Consider the following 26,727-nt stretch of genomic DNA (forward strand, 5'->3'; position numbering starts at 1 on the left):
AGGGGGTGATTGATCATATTCAGGAAGTTTAGCATATTCTTAATCGCTACTTTTACTTTGTTCCTCGTACACTTATGCGTGGCCGACCAAACAGCTCAGGTCCCGTAAAGAGATGCATTACCCTCTACATGTCAGCCTGCCTTTAGACTTCCCCTCTCCCCAGTGACAAGATGGTATGGGCCATGAGATCGGAGCGCGCACGGAAAGGCTCCGGTAAAGCGCTCAGAGGAAGCTTCGGAGTCGCCACTGTTGATCGGCCGCGGTTTCTAGTGTGGACACGCTCCATTTTATGACTGTTGGCAAGGAGGGAATTAAAAAAAAGGAAGAATATACATAAAATAGGCGATGGCGCTTCCAAAGAGAGGTGACTTGAACGAGGAGGAGAAAGCATTGCTTGAAGTCATTAGCAGCGGTGAGTGGTTTGCAACGCTCTACTATCTCAGTTTGCATTCGCTGGGTTGCTTCCTTGTTCAGGCCCAGACGGCGAAGGTTTTTATTTCTTGCAATTGGAATGGCTGGAGGCAGCTATTTTTGGTGGCTGCAGAGAATCGATATGCAAACCTCATGGTTAGGCCCGGTGGCTTTTAAAGCGGGTAGTTTTCCGATCGCCAGCGTAGGATTTCACAAGGTGCAGCTTGTTCAAATACGAGATAAGGAGAATAATGTAGCAGATCAATGGAGAGGTTGCTAGTTCAGATTTGTCTTGTGTATTGAACTTGAGCAGTGCTTAGTCGCTATTCAGGTGCCATTAAATCTAGGCCTGGTGGTCATGTATGACCTGTATGGTCTTCCTGGTGTTATAGGACATTTAACTACTCATTACAGGAAAGTCCATTTTTATTTTAATTTTCCTAAAAATTTACTAATCATGCTAGCCAGTGCTTGCTTTCAGGGAATATTTTGCTGTAATTTATGGAGAAGAAAGCTGAACTTCTGCTGTGGTCAATGCAAAACAAAAACCTTTTTGCCCAAAGTTGTGGCAAATCTGATTAATAAAGAGATCTTAATACTTTAAATTATTAAATTGGGTTAGTATTGGGTTAATAACAAAAAGAAATAAACAAAACATTCAAGGCCAGTCCCTTTTAATCATTCCAGAACTGTCCATGGGGAAAAAAATATCAGATTTTTCATTTTACAAAAAGCCATCAGAGCCATCTACATTTGTGGATAGTGCTTTTCCACAGTGCAGGAGTTGTAAAAGAGAAGGTACACTTTCTGGATCCCATTTCATTTAATAATTTCATAGAAGGGATCTGGAACATGTCTACTTTGTCAAACTTTGTGGGGTGGGCAGAAATAATTGGTGATAGGCCATCCTATAAGTAACTCAACCCGTTGGGTTACTTAATAATTAGCCATTGGAATTACACTCAAAATCCTTTAGGAGCCAGCTCATTTACTAAAGTGATGGTGTTACATGAGCATACCATGGTGCACCATAACTATATGTTATGGAGCAGTTGTAGATTCTGAGTCACCATCAAGGAGAGTCTCTTGCAATAGTCCAAAGAGAAAGTGAACCAGAAATGGATGACTGTGATCAAAGTTTCCCTATCCAAGTATAAACATGGTGAGCACACAAGATTTGTGCAAAGATGCTCCTAGTCACAGCTGCCACCTGCTTTTTGAGCAAGTCTGAGAGAGTCCAGCAGAACTTCAAAGATGCAAGCAATATCTATGTCGGGAAGTGCCAATACATCCTTACATGAAAAATTCCTGACATGGAGGGTTGTCTTAAAAATTAGAACCATTCAATCATTCTAGGTCAAAGCCTATTCTTTTCCATCTAGCTGCTCACAGCCTTCAGAACAGCATAGAAATAAGTTTGGGTTTACCAAAGTTAGAATTGTATATCTGAGTAATAGCAACACATACATAATACTTAAGCCCCATACTGACAAATGATACTGCCTAACAACTTCATGTAGGTATTATATATGAGCAGAGAAAGAGTTGAGACATGAGGAATTCTGGGAACTGTAGCTAGATGTAAATTTCTCCGCCATGCCAGCTGCAACCAGCCTCTTGGAAAGACAAGTATGCTGTAGTCCCATCTGGTAAAGAGTTTCATCTGATAGGTCACAGGAATTGGGCCTTTTCTTTCATGGTACCTACCCTTTGGAACATTATTCCCCCTGAGGCGAGATTAGTCCTGACTCTATTGGCATTTTAGACATCTCTGAAAACCATTTTTCTCCAGCAGATTTTAGGAACACACAGGACAATTACCCTCTATATAGGATGTTAATGTGTTGTCCCATAGTTTTTATTTTGCATTTATTTATAACAATATATCTGTTTTAACTGTTTTAATTTGTTTGTTTTATATATATATATATATATATATATATATATATATATATATATATATATATATATATATATATATATATACACACACACACACACACACACACACACACACACACACACACAATTTATAGGCCGTCCATCTTTGCTTAAGATGAACTTTAAGTGACAGATTATTGATTTTACTGCCCAATCATTTTTTGTGAGATAGGCAAGTACCTTCCCTAAAAAAGAGAAAATTTAGAGATAGAACAAAAATTCTGACACACCATCAGATCCAACATATTTCTTAAGTTGGGTGGTGAACCACTGCCTCTTTAAAAGCCAGTGGGATTACCATTGCCTAGATCCAATCTCATGGTCTCCCAGAAAGTCTTGATCTACTAGGACAGGGGTCCTCAACCACCGGACCGGTACCGGTCCGTGGAGCACTCTCTACCGGGCCACAAAGAAAAAATATGGCGGCTTTCTTTGCCTTCGGTGAATGCTGCTGGGATCGGGGATCAAGGACACAAATGAGAGAAGGGGAGGGAGGAAGCAACCGAAGCCTGTCCTGCTCTCTAGCTCAGCGGCTTCGGTTTCCTCCCGCCTCGTTCCTCTCCCAGTCGCTCTCTCGCTGCTCCACCAGCCCAGGAAGAAACTGCTTCAAAGAAGCCAGGGGTGGTGGTGGCTTTTCCTGTCGCCGCAGCGCCTCCGAAGCGCCCGATCACCCCCACCCCGCCCTCCCGCGCGCGCTTCAATTCAGTGCCCCGTTCTGCCTGCCTGCCTGTGGTTGTTTGGGAGCAGCTTCGGCTGAGAATAATAACTATTCGCCTCTTTTTATCAGCCGAAGCTGCTCCGAAATGAAGAAGGCAGGCAGGCAGGCAGAACGGAGCACTGTGGATTGGCGCGCGGCGGGCGGGTGGGGGTAAACGGGCGCCGGAGGAGCTGCGGCGACAGGAAAGCCACCACCACCCCGGCTTCTTTGAAGCAGTTTCTTCCTGGGCTGGTGGAGCAGCGAGAGAGCGACTGAGAGAGGAACGAGGCAGACACCTGAGGGAGGGAGGGAGACACCTGAGGGATGGGGCTGAGGGAGGCAGGGCCGAGGCGCCTGAACTTGGTGGTTTGCTGGCAGACGTTTATTGCACCACTAGGTAACAACATCAGATGTTACCTAGTCAGGTAATGAAACGCCTGCAAGCAAACCACCAAACTCGGACTTCCCCCCTCCCTCCCCCCCGTCCTTGAAAAAGTGTTTGTGCTTGAAACTGGTCCCTGGTACAAAAAAGGTTGGGGACCACTGTACTAGGAGAAATATAGGTATAATACAAAAGTAGGCACATACGCAGCTTCCAGGATTCTCCAATTCTTGAAGACCAAAAGATTTAAACAATTTTCAGAAAATTAAGCCAGATATGTCTCAGTTAACTCCATAGTATTTTGAGAGGATCCAAGCAGTTATATCCATAAGATAACCTTAAATAATAATTACATATGTTCCACTGTCCATTTTTATCTAGGAGGGAGTCAGATACCTTAATAGGGCTGCTGGCTTCCTATTTGCAGGTATAATAAGAACAGAAAAATAGTTTTGCCACTCCTATGAGCAACAGTAAATTACCTTTAACCATGCTTAGTAGCATTAGCTCCTTGTGGCTTCTAAGGGTCTCTTGCTATTTCATCTCCTGGCATTCCTCTATTCCAAGTATGGGTAAAACCTTAGTCAAACCAGACAACAGATTTCAGGAACATCCCAAATTCCCTCTGAAATTCATTGAAATCCATCATATGTCTGGAGTAGATCAGTCAAATTGATCTTTCCTTTCTGCAATGGGAATAATTGCAAATAATTCTAAGGCTGTTAAAAAGTGATCTGTCTATGACAAATGATTGATGATAATATCATCTACCTCCAGATGCCACTATTTTGAGTCAAATATCCAGATATGTTGTAACATGTGACTTTTGCTATGTAACTTGGCCCTTCAATATTCTGATCAGGGCTATGAATTCTTGAACTACATGCAACTCTTCATCCAGGGAAAACAGATTGAAGCCCCGCCAGTAGCATAAATCTGAAAAGTCCATTAGCAGTTTGGCCAAAACATCAAGCAGCTGAGACTGTGAAACCACGAGGGAGTGAGGTTGGTACAAAAGTAGCAATCCCATTTTAAACCTAAAGGCCACTTTTACTATCCAGCTTCCAACACCTATCCAGGTTTCAATGATACATTCCAGGCTATCCTTCTTACCTGTTCTTATCCTTCTTACCTGTTATTCAGCCCTGGATGAAACAAGCTTTAGAATAAGAATAAGAATAAGAATTAGAATTAGAATAGAATAGAATAGAATAGAATAGAATAGAATAAACAGTTGCAAGGGACCTTGGAGGTCTTCTAGTCCAACCCCCTGCTTAGGCAGGAAACCCTACACTACTTCAGACAAATTGTTATCCAACATCTTTTTAAAACTTCCAGTGTTGGAGCATTCACATCTTCTGGAGGCAAGTTGTTCCACTGATTAATTGCTCTAATTGTCAGGAAATTTCTCCTTAGTTCTAAGGCTGCTTCTCTCCTTTGATTAGTTTCTACCCATTGCTTCTTGTCCTGCCCTCAGGTGCTTTGGAGAATAGCTTGACTCCCTCTTCTTTGTGGCAGCCCCTGAGATATTGGAACACTGATATCATGTCTCCCCAAGTCCTTCTTTTCATTCAACTAGACATACCCAGTTCCTGCAACTGTTCTTCATATGTTTTTTTTTAAGCAAATTTTATTAATTTCAAAGACAAACAAATCATCATCAACCATTACATATTTGAACCTTTTTCTATTATAAATTTTACAAGTCAGATAAAACCTTATTTTATACAATACAATTCTATTTTAAGCCATTTCCATATGAGCATAAAAATACCTCTTATCCAATTTCTCTTTACTTCTCTTTACTCTTATTCAATTTCACTATTATTATTTCATCTATTTCTTTCTGACTTGATTACCATTATTCTCATTCTGTATTTCTACAAGGTTTTATTAATACTCTCAAAAACATAAACACACAACAAACAAACATATAAAAATCTTTTAGGAAAGTAACTTGGCCCCAGGTACCTCTCTTTATATGGGCTTCAATTATATTCATGCTCATCTTACATATCATTACCTATTTTGTTTACCATTCTATATCTTCTATATAAACTTCTCCACACATTTCACTCTTCATAATTCTATCTTATTTAATCCATCTTAATTTAAATCATTATATTTGTATCTTTTGCCCATTCTTTATTATCCCTCTATCTCATTCCTTATAATAAAAAAAAAAAAAGAATTTCTCCTGAAATCACTAATCAGAGTATGATGCCTTTCTATCCTCCCCCTAAATTAATTAGATTAACATTTAAAATAACACCTAATACCCAATCTGATTCTGCTTGGTACATTCTATCTACTAATTTTTTTCTTTTAATAACAATAAAAACAGAGTAATAAATCCAAAATGATTAAATACATAGTTAAGTAATAAATCTAAATATTAAATCTTATAACATTCCCATTGCCTTTCCCTTTAATATTTTATTACATTTTAAAATAAATCATTATTAAACATTTCAACATTTTAATTTCTTATTAACTCTTAAGCCATTCTAATTTTCTATTTCTAATACAGATGTTACAATACCATCTTATGTACCTTGCAAAATCTTTTTAAGGAAATTGTACTTTACCCTTTGTCCCTAAAAAAATTCCTCTTTTCCCATCTAATTTCAAAACTTTGTGGCTTTTCTCCGCCTTTCCCTTTCTTTCTTCCCCACCAAATCTTCCTACCCCCTTCTTCTAGCCTCTGCCTTGCTGGCATCCCTTCTCTGTTGTGTTCCCTTTTTCTTTTGTTTACTATCATTATATTTATTTTGCATCTTATTTTTCTCTTTCTTAAATGTTTTTTAGATCTTAAGTCCTTCATTTTCCTCGCTTTCTTCCTTCTTTCTTAGTTAAATTTTGGAATTCATTAAAGATGGCGTCTTCGTCTTCTTCTTCTTCTTGTTCTTCTGCCTCCATCTGTTGTATTGTTTGTTGATATTTAACCAGCGCCATTTCTAAAAATAGGAAGGCTTTTTCCATACCATCTTTACCGGCTGCTTTTGTTTGCTCATATTCTTCCCTCAGTTCCTCAAAAGAAAAAGCCATTATAGATCTTTTCTTTTCTTTTTCCCTCTTTCTTCTTACACCAACCAAGATATTTCAAAAAAAGTAAAACAATCCCAAAATCCACAATCCTCAATCAATCCAAGCCAAGACAAAATTCTCCCTTTCTCTTCCAGGGTAGTATCAGACAAAAGAAAAAGAAAGTCCAAATCTGTATTTTGAAGCCTTATTGGAGTTATATTTCTGTCTTCAAATCCTTAAGGCATCTCCTCCAACAAAATCAAACCAGATGAATATATTTTTGTCCTCTCCCTTCCGACTTATCCCATAAAGCTAGTTTTACCTGAAAAAAACAGGTTTCTCAATATCCACTTATTAATTCCGTCGGGAGGGAGAATAAACTTTCCTTTCAGCACCTCAAAATTGCCGCTTATTTTCTCTTGTGGAAAGAATCATCCAAAAAGCCATCATTTCCAGGAATTATATTAAATGTATCTTAGAGTCCTGGATCAACCAAGAAAACTTTCACTCTCAAAAGCTTTCTCCTCTTCCTCCTGCGCATACTTGCCCAGCTGCCGGCTTCTTTGTGGCGGCCATTGCGGACTGCCGCTGCACTGTCTTGGGAAAAGGGGTTCTGCCGGCCGGGAGGGGGTCTGCAACACCCCAAACCCCTCTCCGGATCCCCTATCTTCAGCTACCCCTGCAGGGTAGCCTAGCTCGGACCCGTCCGGATCGGAGCACCAAAGCGGCTAGCGCGGCAGGGATCGCTCAGAGTCGCAAATCCCTGCCGCTCGCGAAGCCGACAAACCGGAAGTCCAACTGTTCTTCATATGTTTTATCCTCCAGTTCCCTAATCATCTTTGTTGCTCTTCTCTGCACTCTTTCTAGAGTCTCTCAACATCTTTTTTACATCATGGTGACCAAAATTGGATGCAGTATTCCAAGTGTGGCCTTACCAAGGCATTATAAAGTGGTATTAACACTTCACGTGATCTTGTTTCTATCTCTCTGTTTATGCAGCCCAGGATTGCATTGGCTCTTTTGGCAGCTGCTGCACACTGCTGGCTCATATTTAAATGGTTGTCCACTAGGACTCCGAGATTTCTCACAGTTATTACTATTGAGCAAGGCACCAAATACACGGTACCTGTGCATTTGATTTTTCTTGCCTAAATGTAGAAGCTTACTTTTTTCAACACTGAATTTCATTTTGTTAGATAGCACCCAATATTCAAGTCTCTCAAGGTCCATCTATATCTTAAGCTGATCTTCTGCAGTGTTGGCTATTCTTACCAGCTTGGTGTAATCTGCAAATTTGATGAGTTTCCCATCTATCCCGTTGTCCAAGTCATTGATGAAGATGTTGAAGAGTACTGGAGCCTTGGGGTACTCTACTGCATACTTCCCTCCATGTAGATGCAGTTCCATTGAGGACTACATGTTGAGTGTGGTTGGTCAGCCAGTTATGAGATCAGATTTATAGAGTTATCAGATTTATAGATTTATCAGATTTATTCCAAGCTGATCTATCTAGTGGCAGAAACTCATACCACTGAAGGTCTGCCCAAATTCTTTGACTGGGCAGAACCAGATTGGTATAAAAAATGAAGACTGCTTTCCATAAGAGTGACTTTCTGTGTCCCACCTTTCCCTTCCCCACCAATCAGCATTCACATCTCACATCCCATAACTCCAGTTGAGTAGTCTGGTTATCTTGTTAATGTCACTACAATCTACTACAAAAAAGATACTAGCAGATAAAGGATTTAAAAGCTTAAATTCCCTCTTTATCATTCTCACTTGTAATTAACAAATGGACTGGTGGCGACAGATTGTGTTCCTTCTATTTTTTTATAATAATATATTCTGTTTTTATAATTAATATATGACAGCCAGTTTATGCTACCTTCAGTTCATTCACATGATGAGAGTCAAACAATGTGCTTGCTAACTGCATACTCAAAATTGCATTAAGCTGAACAGGTAGCTGCTTTGTAGAATATGGTATGTCTACTTCTGTCTTTCTAATCAGTTTCCTCCAAATACATTGGACTGTATTTTCCTTAATGCTGTTAAGGTTTAAATTCATATTTTGAATCTTCTAAATTCATTGTTGTTAATTCATTGTCAGTTTAGAGATCAAAATGGTGTATCGTCCATCGGTTTAGACTGAAGATTCAACAATGGAGCATAAGTAGTCTTATGATAATTATGCACTCAAATGAAAACATTCCACTTGAAATATTGAAATCTTCACCCATAACATTCCCTGACATTAGGTAGCATGATTAGCTCCTGCCATATCTCTAATTGAATACTGAAGTTAAACAAATCTGAAGCACAAAAAACCACTTCTCACTAATACGAACTAAAGTTAGAGAAAGGCCAAATTCCCCAAAAGTTGGTCCTTGGCCAACCATATTCTTCTAACATTAAGATGATGCAAGTGATGGCCATCTGAATTTTATCATTGTGATCTCAATCTATGTTAAAAATTGGATGAAAGATCTAAGACTAAAAACCTTGAAAAAATTGTTTGCCAAAATGATTTTGTAGTTTATTATTTCTTAATAATAACATACTTGTATAATAAGGTACAGTAACTTTATAATCTTAAAGATGTTTTATTAAACTGTAACAATGTAGCATAATGATTAGAATATTGAAATAGAACTGGAAAAAACTCAAGGCTCGGTTATGAACTGTGAATGTAGATACTTTATAAGACTTATGGGGACTTGGAACAATATAAATACATTAAACTATTTGGAACAAGATGCAGGATTCAAATATAATACACATTTTTAACTATTCTTTTTTATAAACTATTTTTCCCTTTAGGAAACACCGAAGAAGCTTCAAGACTTCTTGGCAGCAAGACCGTCCGTGTGAATTGTTTAGATGAGGTAACATTTGGCAGAATTGCATTTTTGATCTGAAACTGATAGGTTTTATTTGGCTTAACAAAACCTAGGAAGAATTTCTACCACAAATTTAAGATCCAGAAAGTAGCAATCTCTGAACTGCATTTATGATTACTTTAAGATGAGTAATAGCATTAAGAAATACAAATGATAGTAAAGTACCGTATATGCCGGCGTATAAGACGACCCGGCGTATAAGACGACCCCCAACATTTCCACTCAAAATATAGTTTGTTATATACTGCTTCCCCTCTTCCGCACGCCTTCCACTTTTGCACTTTTTTTTTTTTTGAGGCACTTTTGTCTACCGTGGAAACGAATCCCATGAAGCCGAAAGGAGCAGCCAGCCTTCTCCCAGCTCCCAAGGAAACGAGGCTCGCACCGCCCGGGCTCCGCTGAAGTATCCGGCTGGGGCTGTCAGGAGTTGTTACCGCTGGCGCGGCTCCGCTGCTCCAGTCCCGCGTTGCCTCGGGAAGGGAAAGGCAAAAAGGAAGAACGCGGCTTTTGCCTTTCCTTCCCGAGCAACGCGGGACTGGAGCCGCGGAGCCGCGCCAGCGGTAACAACTCCTGACAGCCCCAGCCGGATACCTCAGCGGAGCTCGGGCGGTGCGAGCCTCGTTTTCTTGGGAGCTGGGAGAAGGCTGGCTGCTCCTTCGGCTTCACGGATTCGTTTCCACGGTGCGCAAAAGTGCCTCAGCCGCGGGCAGCCGCAGTGCTTCCCAATTACTATTTGCCGGCGTATAAGACGACCCGGCGTATAAGGCGACCCCCAATTGGAGGCATCTTTTTCAGGGCAAAAAAGTCGTCTTATACGCCGGCAAATACGGTAGTTAGGTGAGGTGGAAATGCGTGAAGAGTTATAGATATTTTGTTGGAAATAAATCATATATTTCGAATGTAATCCTATACATTTTTATTCAAAATAAGCCTCTGAATTTTAGCCATAAAAAGATTACAACATAACTACTAAATGCATTCATTATTTTAAATGCATTCCTTATTCTTTCTTTGTTAATGTTAATCATCTTCTGCAATCATTTTAAAGCTTCTATCTTTGCAAGCTATAAAGTCCAAATGGCTCTGCAACCTGGCTTTAATTCCAAATATGTATACTGAAATAAAGCTAAGTATATTTATTTTCAATTCATATTTTCAGATGACTTGAAAATGAAATTATCATGTTTCTACATATTTAATGCTTCTGTGCTCATCAGGGTCCAGAGAATTTGATTTAATCCATCTAGAGGCCATGTTCTACTAAAGGCAAGTCATTTTAGTAGACCACATCTGCCTTCTGATTCAATTTTGGATCTAATTTTAGGTACACATTTCACTGAAGTTTGAAAAAAGTATTACCACCCATAGTTAAACATGATGGGACTTTGTCAGAACTCTTAAGCCTATAATTATGTATTCATACTAGTGCTTCCCATTAAAAAATCTCAAAGAGATTTGCAATAAAATTCAAAATAATGAAACAGCATGTTAAACCAAATGGTCAAAAAACAAACACTGTTATATAAAATATCTACAATATAATGAACAGAAAATTTCTAAAAGCGAATAAAAATAGCAATCATGAATTTAAAAATAAAGGAAAAACATTTTTAACAAGTTGGTTATATTAAGGCTATGGAATTAAAATATTTTTGTTAAGTTATAGTGTATAACAAAATAAATATTATATTGTTATACCATTCACCTGCATTTTTAATGGGTCTTAGGGCATCCCCACATTTTTAGCTTTACGATTCTAACAATTAACACTTCTTTGCCAGTCCATCTGGCAAACACGAGTTTTGCTATAGTATTATTAACTAGAAAACAAATGGAACTTGCATTTATACCTTCTCTCATTAGCATGGAATGACCCCTCTAATGCATGCAGCATATAAAGGTAAAACTGATATATGCAGACTATTGATGCAACATGGAGCTGATGTAAGCTGCAACAATCATGAATATGGATATACTGCCTTAATGTTTGCTGGACTCTCAGGTAAATAGTATTTTCCTTTTTCTGTTAAGTATAGTTTCTTATTTACACAAAGAAAAAAACCCTGTTCTTTTCTGAGGGACTACAAAAGTGTTAGGAAGATTTTGCTTTCTATTAAATGTGTAAAAATGGTCATCTTCTATTCAATCTGATGGCATAAGAATGCATATATTTTTAAAGTTATATATTTTATTTTTATTTTTGAGTTCTGATAGAAAAAAGCAGATGATAACAGAATTTGAGGAAATCAACGGGATTGGGAATTTTAGTTTGGTATAAGATATTGTAGCTTGATTTAACATAAATAGAGTGATGGATCTTAATCATGTCCACAGAACTGACTACTTTCTCATCCGTATATTAGGATGATGTTTGGTGCAATGTTCTTTTTTCTTCTCCTAATTGGAGAACATGCAAAATCAAGTCATTGGTATCAATTGATCAGAATAATGGTGGATGGAAGGGTAAATAGCAGACAATTTAAGATTTAAAGAGCTAGAATTGAAGATAGTTTCTTGATACGTTTCATATTTGAAAAGAAAAATGGCTATGTTCTGTGACCACAGATGCTTCCAATTGAAAGTACAGTAAAGAAGAGAAAAGAATTTGAACCTGTGTAATTGATTGTTAGAAAACCAAGTGTTTGATTTCTTCTTTGTTAGCAAAAGGGTTAGCTTTAATAGCTATCCGAGGGAAACCTATATTATTTATAGTTTGTGAAAACATCTTTAAAAAGTCTAAATAAAGTTTCTTCATTTAGGTAACAAAGAAATAACCCGGATGGTGTTAGAGGCTGGAGCAGAGATTGATGTCGTTAATTCTGTGGGGAGAACTGCAGCTCAGATGGCTGCTTTTGTGGGTAAAGACAAAGGATGTCTTGTCTTACCTATTTTTATCTATTTATTAGATTTATAATCTTCTGCTTGTCTAAATATTTAAGATACCTTTTCTGTTTTCCGTTGAACAGAGCTTAATTTCTATCATACGTCAAATTAAATTGTGAAAAAGTATAAAATATTTTGGTAAGAAAAGCATTCTTCCTTTTAGCTAATACACCCATGCACCATTTTGAGTCTGAATATGTGGTACTTTTATATAAAAATTGGATTGATATAGCACATTTGACTAAAGAAATACTGGCTCAAAAAATGGGAATGAGTTTAAAATTATAGGTCAAAAATGAATCTATTTTAGGTCCTGAATTTTCTGAACAGAAGAGTTGATTTGAATCTTATCAATTACCAGTATTATTAAAATTATTTTCAATGTCGTTCTCAGTATTATTTTTTTTAGCAAACTATATTTCATCACCAAATCACCAGAATTAATAATCCTATAGTCTTTCACTTCATAAAAGGAAATCATTTGCTCTCTTTAGGTCAGCATGATTGTGTAACAGTTATCAACAACTTCTTTCCACGTGAAAAGCTAAATTACTATACAAAACCACAAGGACTAGATAAAGAACCCAAGCTTCCAATTAAGCTAACTGGACCTCTACATAAGATCATTACAACTACTAATTTGCATCCTGTTAAGGTACAGTATGCTCTTATTTGGATATGTTTTTTTTAACATGTTGCCAGCTAATTGGATCTGCACAAATGAAATGAAGTCTGTGACTTAACTAATTTGTATCTTAAAGCTGATTTCATATATAAACATTTTATTACTATAGCCCAGTCCTTCTTGTAGTGCCTTTAGTGTCTAATTTTCACATGATACTATATGTATATAAAATATGTTCCACTTGAAACTCACATTTTCTCTGCTTATAGTGTCCCAGATTTTTGAATTACTTTATGACAGGGGTGTCAAACTTACGTCATGGCAGCATCATATAACATATCAAGACTTTGCCCCTTCTCTAAACGGGGCATGGACGTGGCCAGTGCGTGATGCATCTGGATTGTGGACTGAGATTTTAACATCCCTGGTTTATGATGAATGGAGTTTTGTGTTGAAATTCAGCATTCAGTGGCATAATTCAAGCACAATTCTCAAAACTTAACTAATAGCCATGCTAGGTTGGAATTTTTACAGTTGTAGTCAGAACACCTATGGAAGTTACTAGATTAGGTAGATTCATATTCTTCTGAACAAAATCACATTAAAAGGAAGTACATGTCAGTGTAAAGTTTAATTTAGTCATGAAGTGGTTCTTGTGAAATGCTTTATTTTCGGCAAAAAGTGTCTGTTTACCTTTTAAAACATCACTTTCAGGTACCAGATGAAAGATTCTTTTAATAGGATTGTTTATTATATTTGTACTTTGCTCCAATCAGAATGAATTACATGATGCACTTTAAGTTAAGATCCAACCAGTTAGAACAATGATTAGGACATTTTTAAAAAGATTTCAGAAAATCAGCATGGACAGGGATAGAGTGATCTCCAAAATACAAAGGAGCCCTGGCGGCACAGTGGTTAAACTGCAGTATTTCCAGAGCCTGGAATTTGATCTTGATGGGGCTCAAGGTTGACTCAGTCCTCCACCCTTCCGAAGTCGGTAAAATGAGGATCCAAACTGTTGGGGGCAATATGCTGACATAAACCGTGCAGAGTGCACTGTAAAGCATTGTGAAGCAGTATATAAGTCTAAGTGCTATTGTTACTAGAATTGCCAAAGAAACAATGCCATCTAGCCTTAGCATCTCAAATTTTTGAGAAGTGTAAAATTATATAAAGCTTCTCTCTAACAATTCTAATTGATCAGACTGATACTGGTTAGAACAGACAATCTGAAAGGTATCCAACTCTAAAGGGTTTCACTGGTCAACAATAGCATCTTAAATTCTACTTGGAAACTTACTATTAACCATTACAGTCTGTAAAGTTGATGTTGTATCTTCCAAAATAAGTGCAAGTAAGCACATGGAATGTAGTTTCCAAGTAGACTGTAAGGACAGCCCCAAATGTATTGAAATACTTAATATGTGTGATAATGAGGGATAGGCAGTCTAAGGTTAAAGTTTTTGGGGTTTGGGGAGGAAACCACAGAGTCAGGTAGAATATTCCTGACATTTACCACTCTATTGCTGAAATCATATTTCCTGCAATCAAGTTTGGTGCAGTTTACCTTTGTGTCTATTGTGTGCTATTGTATTGTTATGGTTGAAGCTGAAGTATTCATTGACAGGACATCGCAATGTATAATTTTATATACTATACTTAGATCGGACCGAAGGTGGCGTAGTTCTAGATTTTCTAGTTCTAGAATTTCAAGTCTGTGGCATAAGGTATTCTGCAACGAGTAGAGGAGTGGAAAACTTCTTGTGAATATTTCTGGACTTTCTCAACTGTGTTTATATCAGATACGTAATGCGGGTTCCAGACTGATGAGCTGTATTCAAGTATAGGTCTAGCAAATGTTTTGTATGCTCTCATTACTAGTGTGATATTACCGGAGAAAAAGCTACGTAGGATTAGGTTAACAACTCTTAATGCCTTTTTGGCTATGTAGTTACAGTGGGCTCTAGCACTTAGATCATTAGAGATGAGCACTCCAAGGTCCTTGACAGAGTTTGGTTCTGATTTTTTTTTTGCTAATATATAAGACAGAGCATTTATTTGTTGAGATTTGAAGTTGCCATTTGTTTGACCATTCTGATACATAGTTGAGGTCTTTTTGAAGGGTAGCAGTATTGTCTGTGATGTTGAATAGCTTTACATCATCAGCGAAGAGAACGCAGTTGCTCTTAATATGATCACAGAGTGTGTGTGTGTGTGTGTGTGTCTATATATATATTGTATATATTGTATATAATGTATATAATGTATATATACATATACTTATGTATACATATCAATACATGTACATAGAGGCAGAGAGAGAATACACATGTAGTTCTGATAAACTGCACTTGTGAATGTTTGCTATAAACACTTAATTCAGAATTAACTTTATTTCCTTTTTTAAAAAATTCAATGTATTCAGTAGCCTATCTTACTTTCATGAATGTAAAGCAATCTCACACACAAATAAAAACAATTAAATATTGTAGATAACTGTCGTTTGGAAAACACCCTAATTTATGAACAGCATAACCATTTTATGGGGTCCGCTCCACCCTGATCCCCAGGCCATCAAGATTGGGATCAGCCTGATACTCTTTTACAAAGCAGTAAAAAATAAAAAGCTCTCCTGGGTGTATCAAGTGGCACTTTGTAGTGGACAGACTGCAACAAATCTCTTCTGCCAGATCTGATGATGTGGGTACATGGCATGGGGGAGGGGGGACTTTCAAATAAGCCAACCCCATGCCAAATAGGTTTTTAAAGGGTATCATCAGCAATTTGAATTGGACCTAGAAGCAAATTGGTAACCAATGCAACTCACAGAACAGAAAGATAAGATATACATGTGTAGATTCACACACAACTGCACCACGCTACTGCATTTTACACCAACATAAGTTCCAAATAATCTTCAAGGGTAGCCCCATATCAAATACATAATTTATATGAAAGATGACTAGGGCATGAGTAACCTGCATGTAGAGTCTCCTGTTCCAAGAACGGCACACAAGGCTTGAGCAGGAGCCATGAGTGCAGAAGAACCCCAATTGTGCACTGGATCTGTCTTTAGAAAGTAAAACTTACTAGTATATAAATATTTTCTATAGGTTGTGTTGCTGGTGAAAGAAAATCCTCTTTTGGCAGAAGTTGAAGCAATGCAGAAATGTTGCAAAGTGTTGGATCTAATCTGTGAGAAGTGCATGAAGCAGAAAGAAATGAATGAAGTCCTTGCAATTAAAATGCATTACATTAGCTGCATTTTCAAAAAATGTATCCTTTTTCTTGAGCGAGAAGACAAATTGGATGGATTAATCAAAAGGTATGTTATTTTTTCAGTAGATGGTTCTTTTCAATACAATATATTATCTGTGCACAAGTACATATTCTTGTACTTTTAATGTTAAATTCTAACCATGAAACCATTAAATCTTTGGGATGGATGCATGATTTTAGAGGTAAGGTAACTGCCTTATATTTCAGTTTTGTATGTTAGCTACAAATGAAGGAAAAATTACATGATTATACATAGTATATTCTTTAGAAAATAATCCAATGCTATCATTGAAGTGAAAGAATACTGCACTCACAAAATTCCTACATTAAATATTTACATTGCAGATTTTCTTTATGTTGTGATCTTATGCTACACATATAACATTTGCATTATGGGGAGTAAGAAAAAAAGTGGGCAATGTATGTAACTTCAGCTGTATTCACCTTTAATTTCAGCCTGTTAAAAGGCAGAGAGAGAGATGGATTTCCAGTTTATCAAGAGAAAACCATCAGGGAATCTATTCGGAAATTTCCTTACTGTGAAACTACCTTGTTGCAGCAGCTTGTGAGAAACATTGCTCCTGTTGAAATTGTGAGTGTTTCTTGATGAACAGTATGTTGTTCTGTACAGACTGAACATTTAGAATCTATAAGGTATTTCTTTTAGTGTGCATTATTTACCCATTTTCATTGTAATCAAATTCTTTTTTTTTTAAAGACAAATTTTATTAGTTTTACAAAACAATATACAAACAAACAAGGCATAATAACATAAAAGATCTTTTCTGAAAAAACCAATATAACATACAAAATAGTTCCAAATTGTAATATATATATTTACGTTATCTGTTCAACTTCATATCTTATCCCAACTTCTCCTTTTCATTCTATTATCCAAATTATATTTCTTACTAATTAAAATTGTATTGCTTTTCAAAAACAATACACAAACAAATGAAACATAGAACATAAAAACATAAAACATCTTTTCTGAAAGTTGCTTGATCCCGGGTTAAAACTCTTCGCACAGACACAAATTCAAAAATCATATTCACTTTATATACCATTCCATACCTTATTACCATTTTCAATTTTCTATATAGCTTCTTCCCTCTTTTATCTTTCTTAATTTTATTTTATTTATCTCATCTCAGTTTGATTCATAATACTTATCATTCTTTGTCTGTTCTATTTCCAGCTATCCATTCGTCTTTTCTCTTTAAACAAACTTCTCCTGTACACTGATAGGAGTGACACCTTTTACTCTTTCCCCTAGCTTAATAATACTTAATATAACACTTAACTTATATTGGGATTCTGTTTAGTACATTCTAAAATTACACAATGAGTTTTGTGAGAAAGGAAAAAACACAACAATAACAAAGAAAAAGCATATAAGACCACTATCAATGCCATTAAGAAACTAATCATACATATTAATACTCCTTTATATCTTAAACATTTTATTCTAGATACACATATAAAAACACAATCTTATGTACCTTACAGAATCCCTTTTTTCAATTAAATTTACCCATTGTCTCTAAATAAGTTTTGTTTCTTTAAATCTTTGCTTCCCACCATTAAGGCTTCTCATCCCCTCCTTTCTCTCTTGCTTATTCTTCTCCTTGCCCTTTTTACCCCTTTGTCTCTCCTCCTCCCTTTTCTTCTTCTGCTTTCCCCCTTTCTGTTGTTTTCTAACCTTGTATCCACCTTTCACCTCATTTTTCTCTTTTTGGTTGTTTTTCAAGCCTTAAAATCTCCTTTTTCTTTTCCTCTTTCTCCTCCTCCCCAAATAGAACCATTTGTTCATCAAAGATGTCTTCTTCTTTGTCCCAGTCGTCCTGCTGCGCAGAGTCAATTTTTCATAAGTGCATACTGCCATTTCTAGAAATTGAAAAAGAGTGCCCAAAGTATCTTTTCCATCTTGTTCTTCTTTTTATATTTTTGATATTCAATTTTTTAATTCATCCACTAGCAATGCCATTGTAAAGAGAAAATTTTTTTCCAAAACAACCACCCAAGTGTTTTTAATCAAGAATAATTCCCAAAAGTTCCAAAGTCACCAAAGAATCCAAATAAACTATTTCTTTTAATACTTTTTCTTTCTTCCATTTCTCTTTCTGGGGTTGCCATTTGATCAAAGAGTTCCAATTAAGATATATCTTTTTAGAAGCCGTATTAATATTCAAAGCTCTTTAAAATTCTAGGCAATCTCCTCCTTTTTCACATTCTGCTCCAATTTTTTTTCCTCTCCTTCCCACTTACAGCAACAATTTTCCTTTGAATGTTCAGAAATCCATACCTCCAATGCGGGTTTTCCGATTTCTTTTAAGATTCTATCGCTGTCATGTTCGGAAGGAGAGTGAAAAAAAAAAAAAAGCTTTTCCTTTAATTTACATTCACCGCTTGGCACATTCTGGAAACAATGTTTCTTTAGCAAGTTTCAAATTCCAGGATACTTTCACTGTTACTTGTCCTGGTCAGCAAAGATCACTTTCAATTCTTCACAGCTCCTCCTGCACTTTCTTTTCCGGCTGAGCTCTTCTATGTGGCGGCCATTGCTGACCGCCGCTCAGCTGTGTTTGGAAAAAGGGGTTTCGCTGGCTAGGGAAGAGGCGTGATATCTCTCGACCTGCCAGACCCCCCCGTCTTCGCCACCTTCTATGGGGTGGCTTAGCCCCAACCATGGCTCGGGCACTCGGGCAGTGAACACAGGCAGAAACCCACAGCACAGTCGCGGATTCCTGCCTGCTCTGAAGCGCTGCAGACCGGAAACCTGTAATCAAATTCTAAATAATGTGAGAAAGCGGGGGGAGGCAACTTTCTGCAAGTTTGGTTCTTTGGGTGATTATCTCAAAGTACATGCTTCCTCACGTTTTGCCTCATGACTTTTGCCTTAGCTCGCTCTTGCTAACCTTTTAAGTTTCTAAGACTCACATAGCAGTCATGAAAACCTATGGTACCAGGTATTATGGATTATTTTAGTGTCACCTAGCTAAACATTTGGAGGCAAAACAACTAGCACGTAGCACAAACATGAACCAGTCTGGCACTGGCTGCAGGGAGGTGGGTGAAGCAATCTAAACAGATGCTACAGTGCATCTGTTAAAAGTTAGCTAATCCAGCTGGATAACTGACCTGAACACAATGAGGCAACAAAGATACAGAAGCAGCAACTGTGCTTCCAAGCTTAGTTGCTGCTTTGTCCTTGCCTTCCCTTCCCTTTCCAATTAGCACAGGAAGGAAATATGGAATCATGGTTTACAAATTCTTACAAGTCTGATAGAAGGCAATGACAAACAGCAGTCTAGAAAAGAGTGGCAGCAGCACCCTACAAAAAGAATAACAGCAGAATATATTTTCTTAATAATACATAATAGAAAACAAGATGAACAGTGACTTGCTTGTTAGCAGACCAATTCAAAAAGAAACCAATTTCAAATAAAGATACAGTTCTAAAATGTTTAGAAGGAGAACACCTTTTGGAAATTTGTGGTAGTTTAGCTCAGGGTCCCCAACCGCCGGTCCATGACCGGACCGGTACAGCGGAACAAGCCTTACCGGGCGCTGGTTGCTGGGCGCCGCCATCTTTTTGGTAAAAGCAATTTTTCACAAAAAAGATGGCGGCGCTGGCGCTGGTGAGCTTTTCCGGCAGAAAGCCATTTCTACCTGAAAAAGCTCATCAGACACGGCTGGCGCCGCCATTTTTGAACGAAAATCACTTCGGTGACGTCACCGGAAGTGATTTTTCGTCAAAAAGATGGCGGCGCCCAGCTGACGCCGGAACTGGCCATGGCGCGCAGCTGACGCCGGAACCGGGCCGCGGTGTCGAAAAGGTTGGGGATCCCTGGTTTAGCTGATTGGTTCAGCAGTGACATAATCCAGGAATTAGCATGGGTACCAAACCCTCAATCCTTCCAACAGATGGTTTCCTGACTTAGACTTCTGCTGGATAACACATAATGTTCCAATTCATGTCAATAATCACTGCCAGAAACATACAGCTGGATGCTTTTAGGACTGACTGGCTGATGAGTCTTCTGTATACCTTTTCCTTAAGATAATTTCCAAATAACATAGAAATTCTGACAAGCAGAATTAATAGTTATTCTGGTGATACCCGATTGCCCTTGGTTTCCAGTTTGTCAGTGTGGAATTGGCAAACACTGCACAGAAAAAAGTGCTGATTCATAGACAATTTATATGGGTTCAGCAAACCTACTGTGACAGTAGAATGCAGGTTATTCATCAGTGGGCCTGCTGTTTTGAACAACTTTTTCTTAGAAAGCTTCCGTTAATAGATTTATAACAATACTTGAAAGGAGTTTTGGCTTGATGTGCCAACAAGAATCAAAATTCATCAGGCAAATTCTTCATTTTCCTGCCTTTTGTTTTGGCAAGTTGGATTAAAGGCCTGAGAATCAGTGCATACCATTAAGCAAGAGACAGCCATTTTAAATAACATTTGAACATTTGCAGGAAAAATAACATTTTTCTTTTCCATTCTCTTTTTAAATGTTTTCTCAAGAGTAAAATTACTCAATCTAGTTAGATTGTATAGATTCCTTAAATGAAAACTCCTTTCATTGAGAACAGTATTTAGAAATTTTGCCCTAAAAAATTTCATTCTCTTCAGGATACCTGGTGTTAAGGTAGATGCTTGTCAGGTACTTTTAAAAAAACAACTAGAGCAGGGCTGTTAAACTCCCGCCTGTGGGCCGGATGCATAATGTGCTGGCCATGCCCACACCCAGTTTAACAAAGGGGGGAAAGTGCCAATACATCCCGTGACAACGTGAGTTTGACACCCCTGAATTGGAGCATAGAGGTTTTCCCTTTGGGCTTGGATTTAGAATTGTTATTAAGAAAAATTGCTATTTCATCTCTCTTTTCCTTTCCAGGGCTCTGATCCCACAGCATTTTCTGTACTTACACAAGCTATTACTGGCCAAATAGGCTTTATAGATGCTGAATTTTGTACAACATGTGGGGAAAAAGGAGCAGACAAAAGATGTTCCACATGCAAAATGGTAAGGGTATGCAGATAAACTAATAAACAAATATATCCTCCATCACTTACTGTATATGAATAACCAACACTCTTTTCCCCTTAGGATAAGCATCATACATATCATAAATGCACAGCATGCATCATATGAAAGAAAGAGATAACCACTCCGTACTTTGTGATCCTTAGAAACAATTCATGTTCCTGCCATATCTATATACTAATTCATATTGATTTTCCTTCACACTTTCTATTCCTTTCAAGATTTTCACAACTATATTACTTAGTCTTTTACCTGTTCACTTCTTCTTCACTATGTTTTATAATTCAAACATCATTCAATCTGTCTGCAATCTTAACACACTTTATACTGATCATTCATCAGGTTATTCTTGCCTTCTTTCATTTATCACACACAATTTATAATCTTCCCTCTTGCATTCAAAATTTGTTTTTCTTGACATATCCAATTCTCACTTCCATGTATCAATTGGCAGGAGCCTATTCTCACAAACAATTATTTTTGCTTCTTTCAGCTGTTTTTTTCTAATTATCTTTCTACCATCACTTGTATGTTCTTTCATTTTCCCATCCTTTGTAATTATTTACCAAATAAAATTACTTATAACTGAGTGACAACCCATTTGTACACATTTATGATACTGTATCTCAATCTTAATTTTAACTTTTAAATTGAAAACAAGAAAATAACTTCTTGATATTGGAATTCCAAGTGTGTGAGCAAACAGAAGGCAGTTGTTCGTTTATTTAAAAGATCTCAGTCCTATTTTTTTTATTGTAAAGGGATGCTTCTGGTTCTTAGGTAATTCAAATAATTTTAAAAAATCAAAATGGTAATACATTTTTGTTGATTTTCAGGTTATTTACTGTGATCAGACTTGCCAGAAAATGCACTGGTTTACACACAAGAAATCATGCAGCATGCTAAAGAAGATTTATGAGAAGCAGATAGTAGAAGCAGCCAAAGAAAAAAATAAAGGTTGAGATGCCTTGTTATTTCAAGAGCGTTTAGGAATATGTCCTTTATGGTGGGAAATATATTTAAAACAAACTAATAACTAAAACAGATCCTGGTTGTGTTCCAAAATAATAGGACATGACAATCTTTGCACTAGTGAACTACTATTATATTTTTATCTTTGTCAAAATTCATTCCTTTCCCTGTCATATTCAAACAATTATCCTGAGACAGTATTTTATACTGTGATTATGTGGTGGCAGTTTTTTGATGAAAGTTTTTTAGATAGAACTTTTTGCAAGCTTGAGCTAATCTTTCTCAATCTTAAAATCTTTTTCTTGGCATTTAATTTTCACTTGAAAATTTGATTTTTGGCAAATGTAAATATTTGTTGGTACAAATAGTTTGCAGGTTACAATCAATTTGTTTAGTGATCATGCAGTTTCAACAGCACTGGAACAATAAACTTATAACCAAGATACAATCATTTATGACCTTCACAGTGTCTCTTGGTCACATGATCACCATTACAGTCAATATGGTTAAAAATTATAGCAGACCAAAAGATTCTTACGACCTGATCTCCCCCATGTTCACATGATGGGTGCTTGACAACCAGCCTGCATTTATGGCCATTTGCTGCATCCCATGATCATATGACTGGGATTCATAATGTTTTTACTAAAGGGATTTCAAGAAAAGAATAAGTAGGCACACAGTGGAGAATACACATCTGAAGCAATGCCCTAGCATTGGCATTGCAAAAGTGCATGGTGAACAGACAACGTGTGCCTTTTTAGTTTCTTGTAATCAAGTACTCTCCAGTTTCTCCTCTCTTGTGGTGTGGGGCAGTGGTCCTCAACCTTTTTTGTACCAGGGACCGGTTTCAAGCAGAAAATTTTTTCAAGGACCGGGGGCGGGGGGAGAAGAAAGGAGGTTTCTCGTCGGCTGCTCCACCATCCAAGGAAGAAACTGCTTCAAAGAGCGGGGCTTTCCTGTCGCCGCAGCTATTCGAAGCGCCCGTTTCACCCCCACTCCCACCTCCCCGCCACAAGCGCCAATCCACAGTGTCCGCTTGCCAGCCTGCCTGCCTTAGTTTCTGGTTGCTTGGGAGCAGCTTCGGCTGAGAATAATAACTATTCGCTTTTTACTCAGCGAAGCTGTTCCGATTCAACCATTAACGAAGGCAGGCAGGCAGGCAGAACGGAGCACTGCGGGCGGACGGGGTGGGGGTGGGGAGAAACGGGCGCTTCGGGGAAGCTGCGGCGACAGGAAAAGCCCCCCGCTCTTTGAAGCAGTTTCTTCCTGTGCTGGTGGAGGAGCGAGAGAGCTACTGAGACAGCTGACCCAGAGAGAAGGACAGGCTTCGGTTGCTTCCTCCCTCCCCTTCTTTCATTTGTGTCCTTGATCCCCGATCCCAGCAGCATTCACCGAAGGTGAAGAAAGCCGCCATTTTTTTAAAAAAAATTTCTTTGCGGCCCGGTAGAGAGTGCTCCACGGCCCGGTACCGGTCCGCGGCCCGGTGGTTGAGGACCCCTGGTGTGGGGTACATCAGGCATAGGAAACATTGCCGATAGAAATCTGTTTTCTTCTTTTCTATCCTCACACAGAAGAACTCTCTAGGGAGATGATACTAAAATAAGGCAATGCCTTCCAACCAGGGATCCACCTCCTCGGGTATCTGTCCAGGCTTCCATGAAATTCAGTGCTCTATTGGGCAACTCGTGGCCATCTGACAGTGTTTCTGTGCTCAGCCAAGTCAGGCAGAGAGGCAGCTCCATGGCTGCTCACCAAATCCTGACCTCTTTGCAGTCCCCTTATTTTAATAAAACGTTTCTTCACAATGAAGTAGCTACCATCGCAAGGCATCATCATTTTGCCAAGGCCAGTTACCATATTTTTAGGATATAAGACGCACTGGGCCATAAGATGCACCTAGGTTTAGAGGAGGAAAACAAGAAAAAAAAAAGCTTTTTGCCTCTGCACATCCCATTCCCCCACATCCAGAAACACTCTGCAGACCAAAAACAAGCCCGTTTTTGGCATTCAAAGACCTCCACAGGTCCAGTTTTTGCCCTCCCTGACATGCAGAAGCACTCTCAAAAATGAGTCTGTTTTTGGCCAGCAGAATGCTTCTTGATGGACAGAATGCTTCTTTGGAGGTCAAAAATAGGACGCACTGAGAGTTCGGGAGCCCAAAATGCCCGTATTCGCTCTCTATAAGACGCACAGACATTTCCACCCATTTGGGGGGGGGTGCGTCTTATAGTCTGAAAAATATGGTAATTTCCCCCCATAGATCCTGCCCCAATAAGACCAAAAAAGCCAGCTGGAGTCCCAAGTTAATGTGATTGAAGTCAGCAAGTCAAGCTGCCCATTGACACCTTTCCTTTGCAAGCACTCCAGGGCAGAGACTCCAGCAGTGCACAACTCAGAATGTCAAATGGAGCCAAGAAGGCTCTCCTTTGAGTTGCTTCAGATTGAAGAATATTTGGGAGTAGATATACAAGAGATTTCATGGATCTTTCCATGATAGACCCCCAATCATACCCGTGTAAAACAAACATTTGGACAGAACAGAGGACAAGGGAACTGCCTCAGCACTCCAGACAGGCACCTCAGGCAAGAGGAACCTTGCTGACATCCTATTATTTACCACTTCCCCCTTCCGGTACCTATATTGGATTAGTGATGCCTACCCCCATAACTTACTTTTCCTCTTGTGCACCTTCTTTTCCTCTTGTGGATCCTCTTCCATCAAAATATCTAGGAATAAAAGTCAGGACAAGTGGACGTTTTTGTTTGTTTGAAATGTTTTACTACTAATCCAAGTAGCTTCTTCAGTCTGACCAAGTTAGCCTATTCATATTAGGTAAAAAAATGAAACCATCCTGGAGCACATATATGTGGTTCCCTTAACCAACCTGCTCAGACTGAACAAGCTAGATATTCTTTTGTGCAGACATGATACTTCTGCTGTTAAAAATATTACCACATATGGCATCACATTTTGGTTAAATTTCTCCTTTTAATTTATTTTCAAATTAATAGAAATATTACAAGTAACTTTGTGTATTAGTTGGAATTCAGGCAGGAGGTGTCAGTTTTCTGTATTACCAAAATATATGGTTCTATGTTTCATTTGACACATGGTTGTTTTCACTCTAGAAGCAGCACAAACTGCAGAATCTATTTTAACAAGTGAAGAACCGTCCTCTGAACCTGAAACTCATAAAGACATGGAAATAAAAAGTACTGGAGACCAAAGTGAAATGATTCCCAGCATAAAAATGACTGTGTCATCTCCAGCAGTTTGTAACTTTCTTGAAGAGGAAACTACTTCAGAAAACATTGGTAGTGAAAAAGTTCAAGAATCTGAAGAATAAACAGTACTTTTTAAAAGAATGTCATCTGGATCACAGTCTAGACTGGATTTCACAATATGCTAAGTGCTCAATGACATACTGTATTTTAGCAAATATCAATTTTTATATCAAGTATAACTCATAGAATTGTAGATTGTAATAAAGAGCTTAAATAGCTGATTGAAATTAGAATAACATAAACCCATCTGTTTTTGTTCCTGTATACCTTGATATGTTTTTTAAAAACAGTTTAAAATAGATTCATGTTGCAGGCCAAAAAAGCCTTCTATTTAATTCAAGCCACTTTACTCAAGTTATTACCATAATGATATCTGAAATATAAAAACAAGTAGTCTTCGACTTACTACTGGTTGCTTAGTGACTATTTGAAGTTATGGTGGACCTTCCCCCAAAGTTATTTAAAATCCTGTTTCAAAGTTACGTCTGTTGCAGGACCTCCATGGTCATTTGTTCTTATGACCAACCACAGGGACACTGCAGCAACACCTTGGTCGATCTCCCCTGCACCTGGGCTCTGCATCCCTTGGGCCTGCTTCCCACCCATAGGGCTCCACAACCACCTCCTTACCTTTAACAAATATATGATTAGGAAAAGAGGATAAGTCACTCTGTTCCTGGACCTTATGATCAGTTATGGCTGCAATCCCATAACTGGTCCTCCATTTTAGGAAAGCAACCTATTGAATTGTGGCTGCTCAGAAAATGGCATCCACTTCCAGGATTGCACCACGCAGTCCAGGAATGAGGACCCTGTCATTTCCTAATGCTAGCTCCAAAGCTTGAAATGTAAATGCACAATGAGTGATGCAGTGTGAGGAGGGTGTAGGTCTGTTGGGGTGGAAATAAGTAAAGGCCTTCAAGGCCTTTGTCTTTTTTGGATTTTTTTTTGTATTTTAACTTTGTCTTAAACAAAATAAATTTATACAAAAGAGATCTCTAGCCATAACGGACAGTCTCTTATGGTCATCAGTCATGGATTACCTGTACATTAAAATTCCTAGTTTTCATTTAGTATGCTATTTGCCTGTTTCTGTTAATATTGCTAATCTATATTGGTTTAATTAACTTTAATTCTAAATTTTCAGTTATAGAGCTTTTTTCAAAACAAGTTAAGCATAATGTTCGCTGAAATATTAACAAATAACGACTATATTTACGTATTAGTGATGCTTTAACAATATAATCAAATCTTTGAACAATACG

The 26,727-nt window shown here is 38.0% G+C and overlaps 1 protein-coding gene and 1 pseudogene across 1 annotated transcript; both read left to right on the plus strand.

Annotated features, from left to right (window-relative positions):
- Positions 1–220: 220 nt before the first annotated feature.
- On the plus strand, positions 221–26,678 carry ANKMY2 (ankyrin repeat and MYND domain containing 2). The gene is made up of 10 exons (XM_026678028.2): positions 221–412; positions 9,279–9,343; positions 11,222–11,360; positions 12,118–12,216; positions 12,736–12,896; positions 15,983–16,194; positions 16,605–16,740; positions 21,053–21,181; positions 22,039–22,159; positions 25,307–26,678. Exons 1-10 carry the CDS (start codon positions 346–348, stop codon positions 25,522–25,524), a joined length of 1,347 nt encoding a protein of 448 aa, XP_026533813.1. The 5' UTR covers positions 221–345; the 3' UTR covers positions 25,525–26,678.
- Positions 554–7,882, plus strand: LOC148128824 (uncharacterized; annotated as a pseudogene).
- Positions 26,679–26,727: the final 49 nt, after the last annotated feature.

Source organism: Notechis scutatus, chromosome Z, assembly GCF_049901735.1.
Source record: "Notechis scutatus isolate UNSWTSFEM ecotype Mainland chromosome Z, rNotScu1.2, whole genome shotgun sequence".
In the NCBI taxonomy this organism is placed as follows: Eukaryota; Metazoa; Chordata; class Lepidosauria; order Squamata; family Elapidae; genus Notechis; species Notechis scutatus.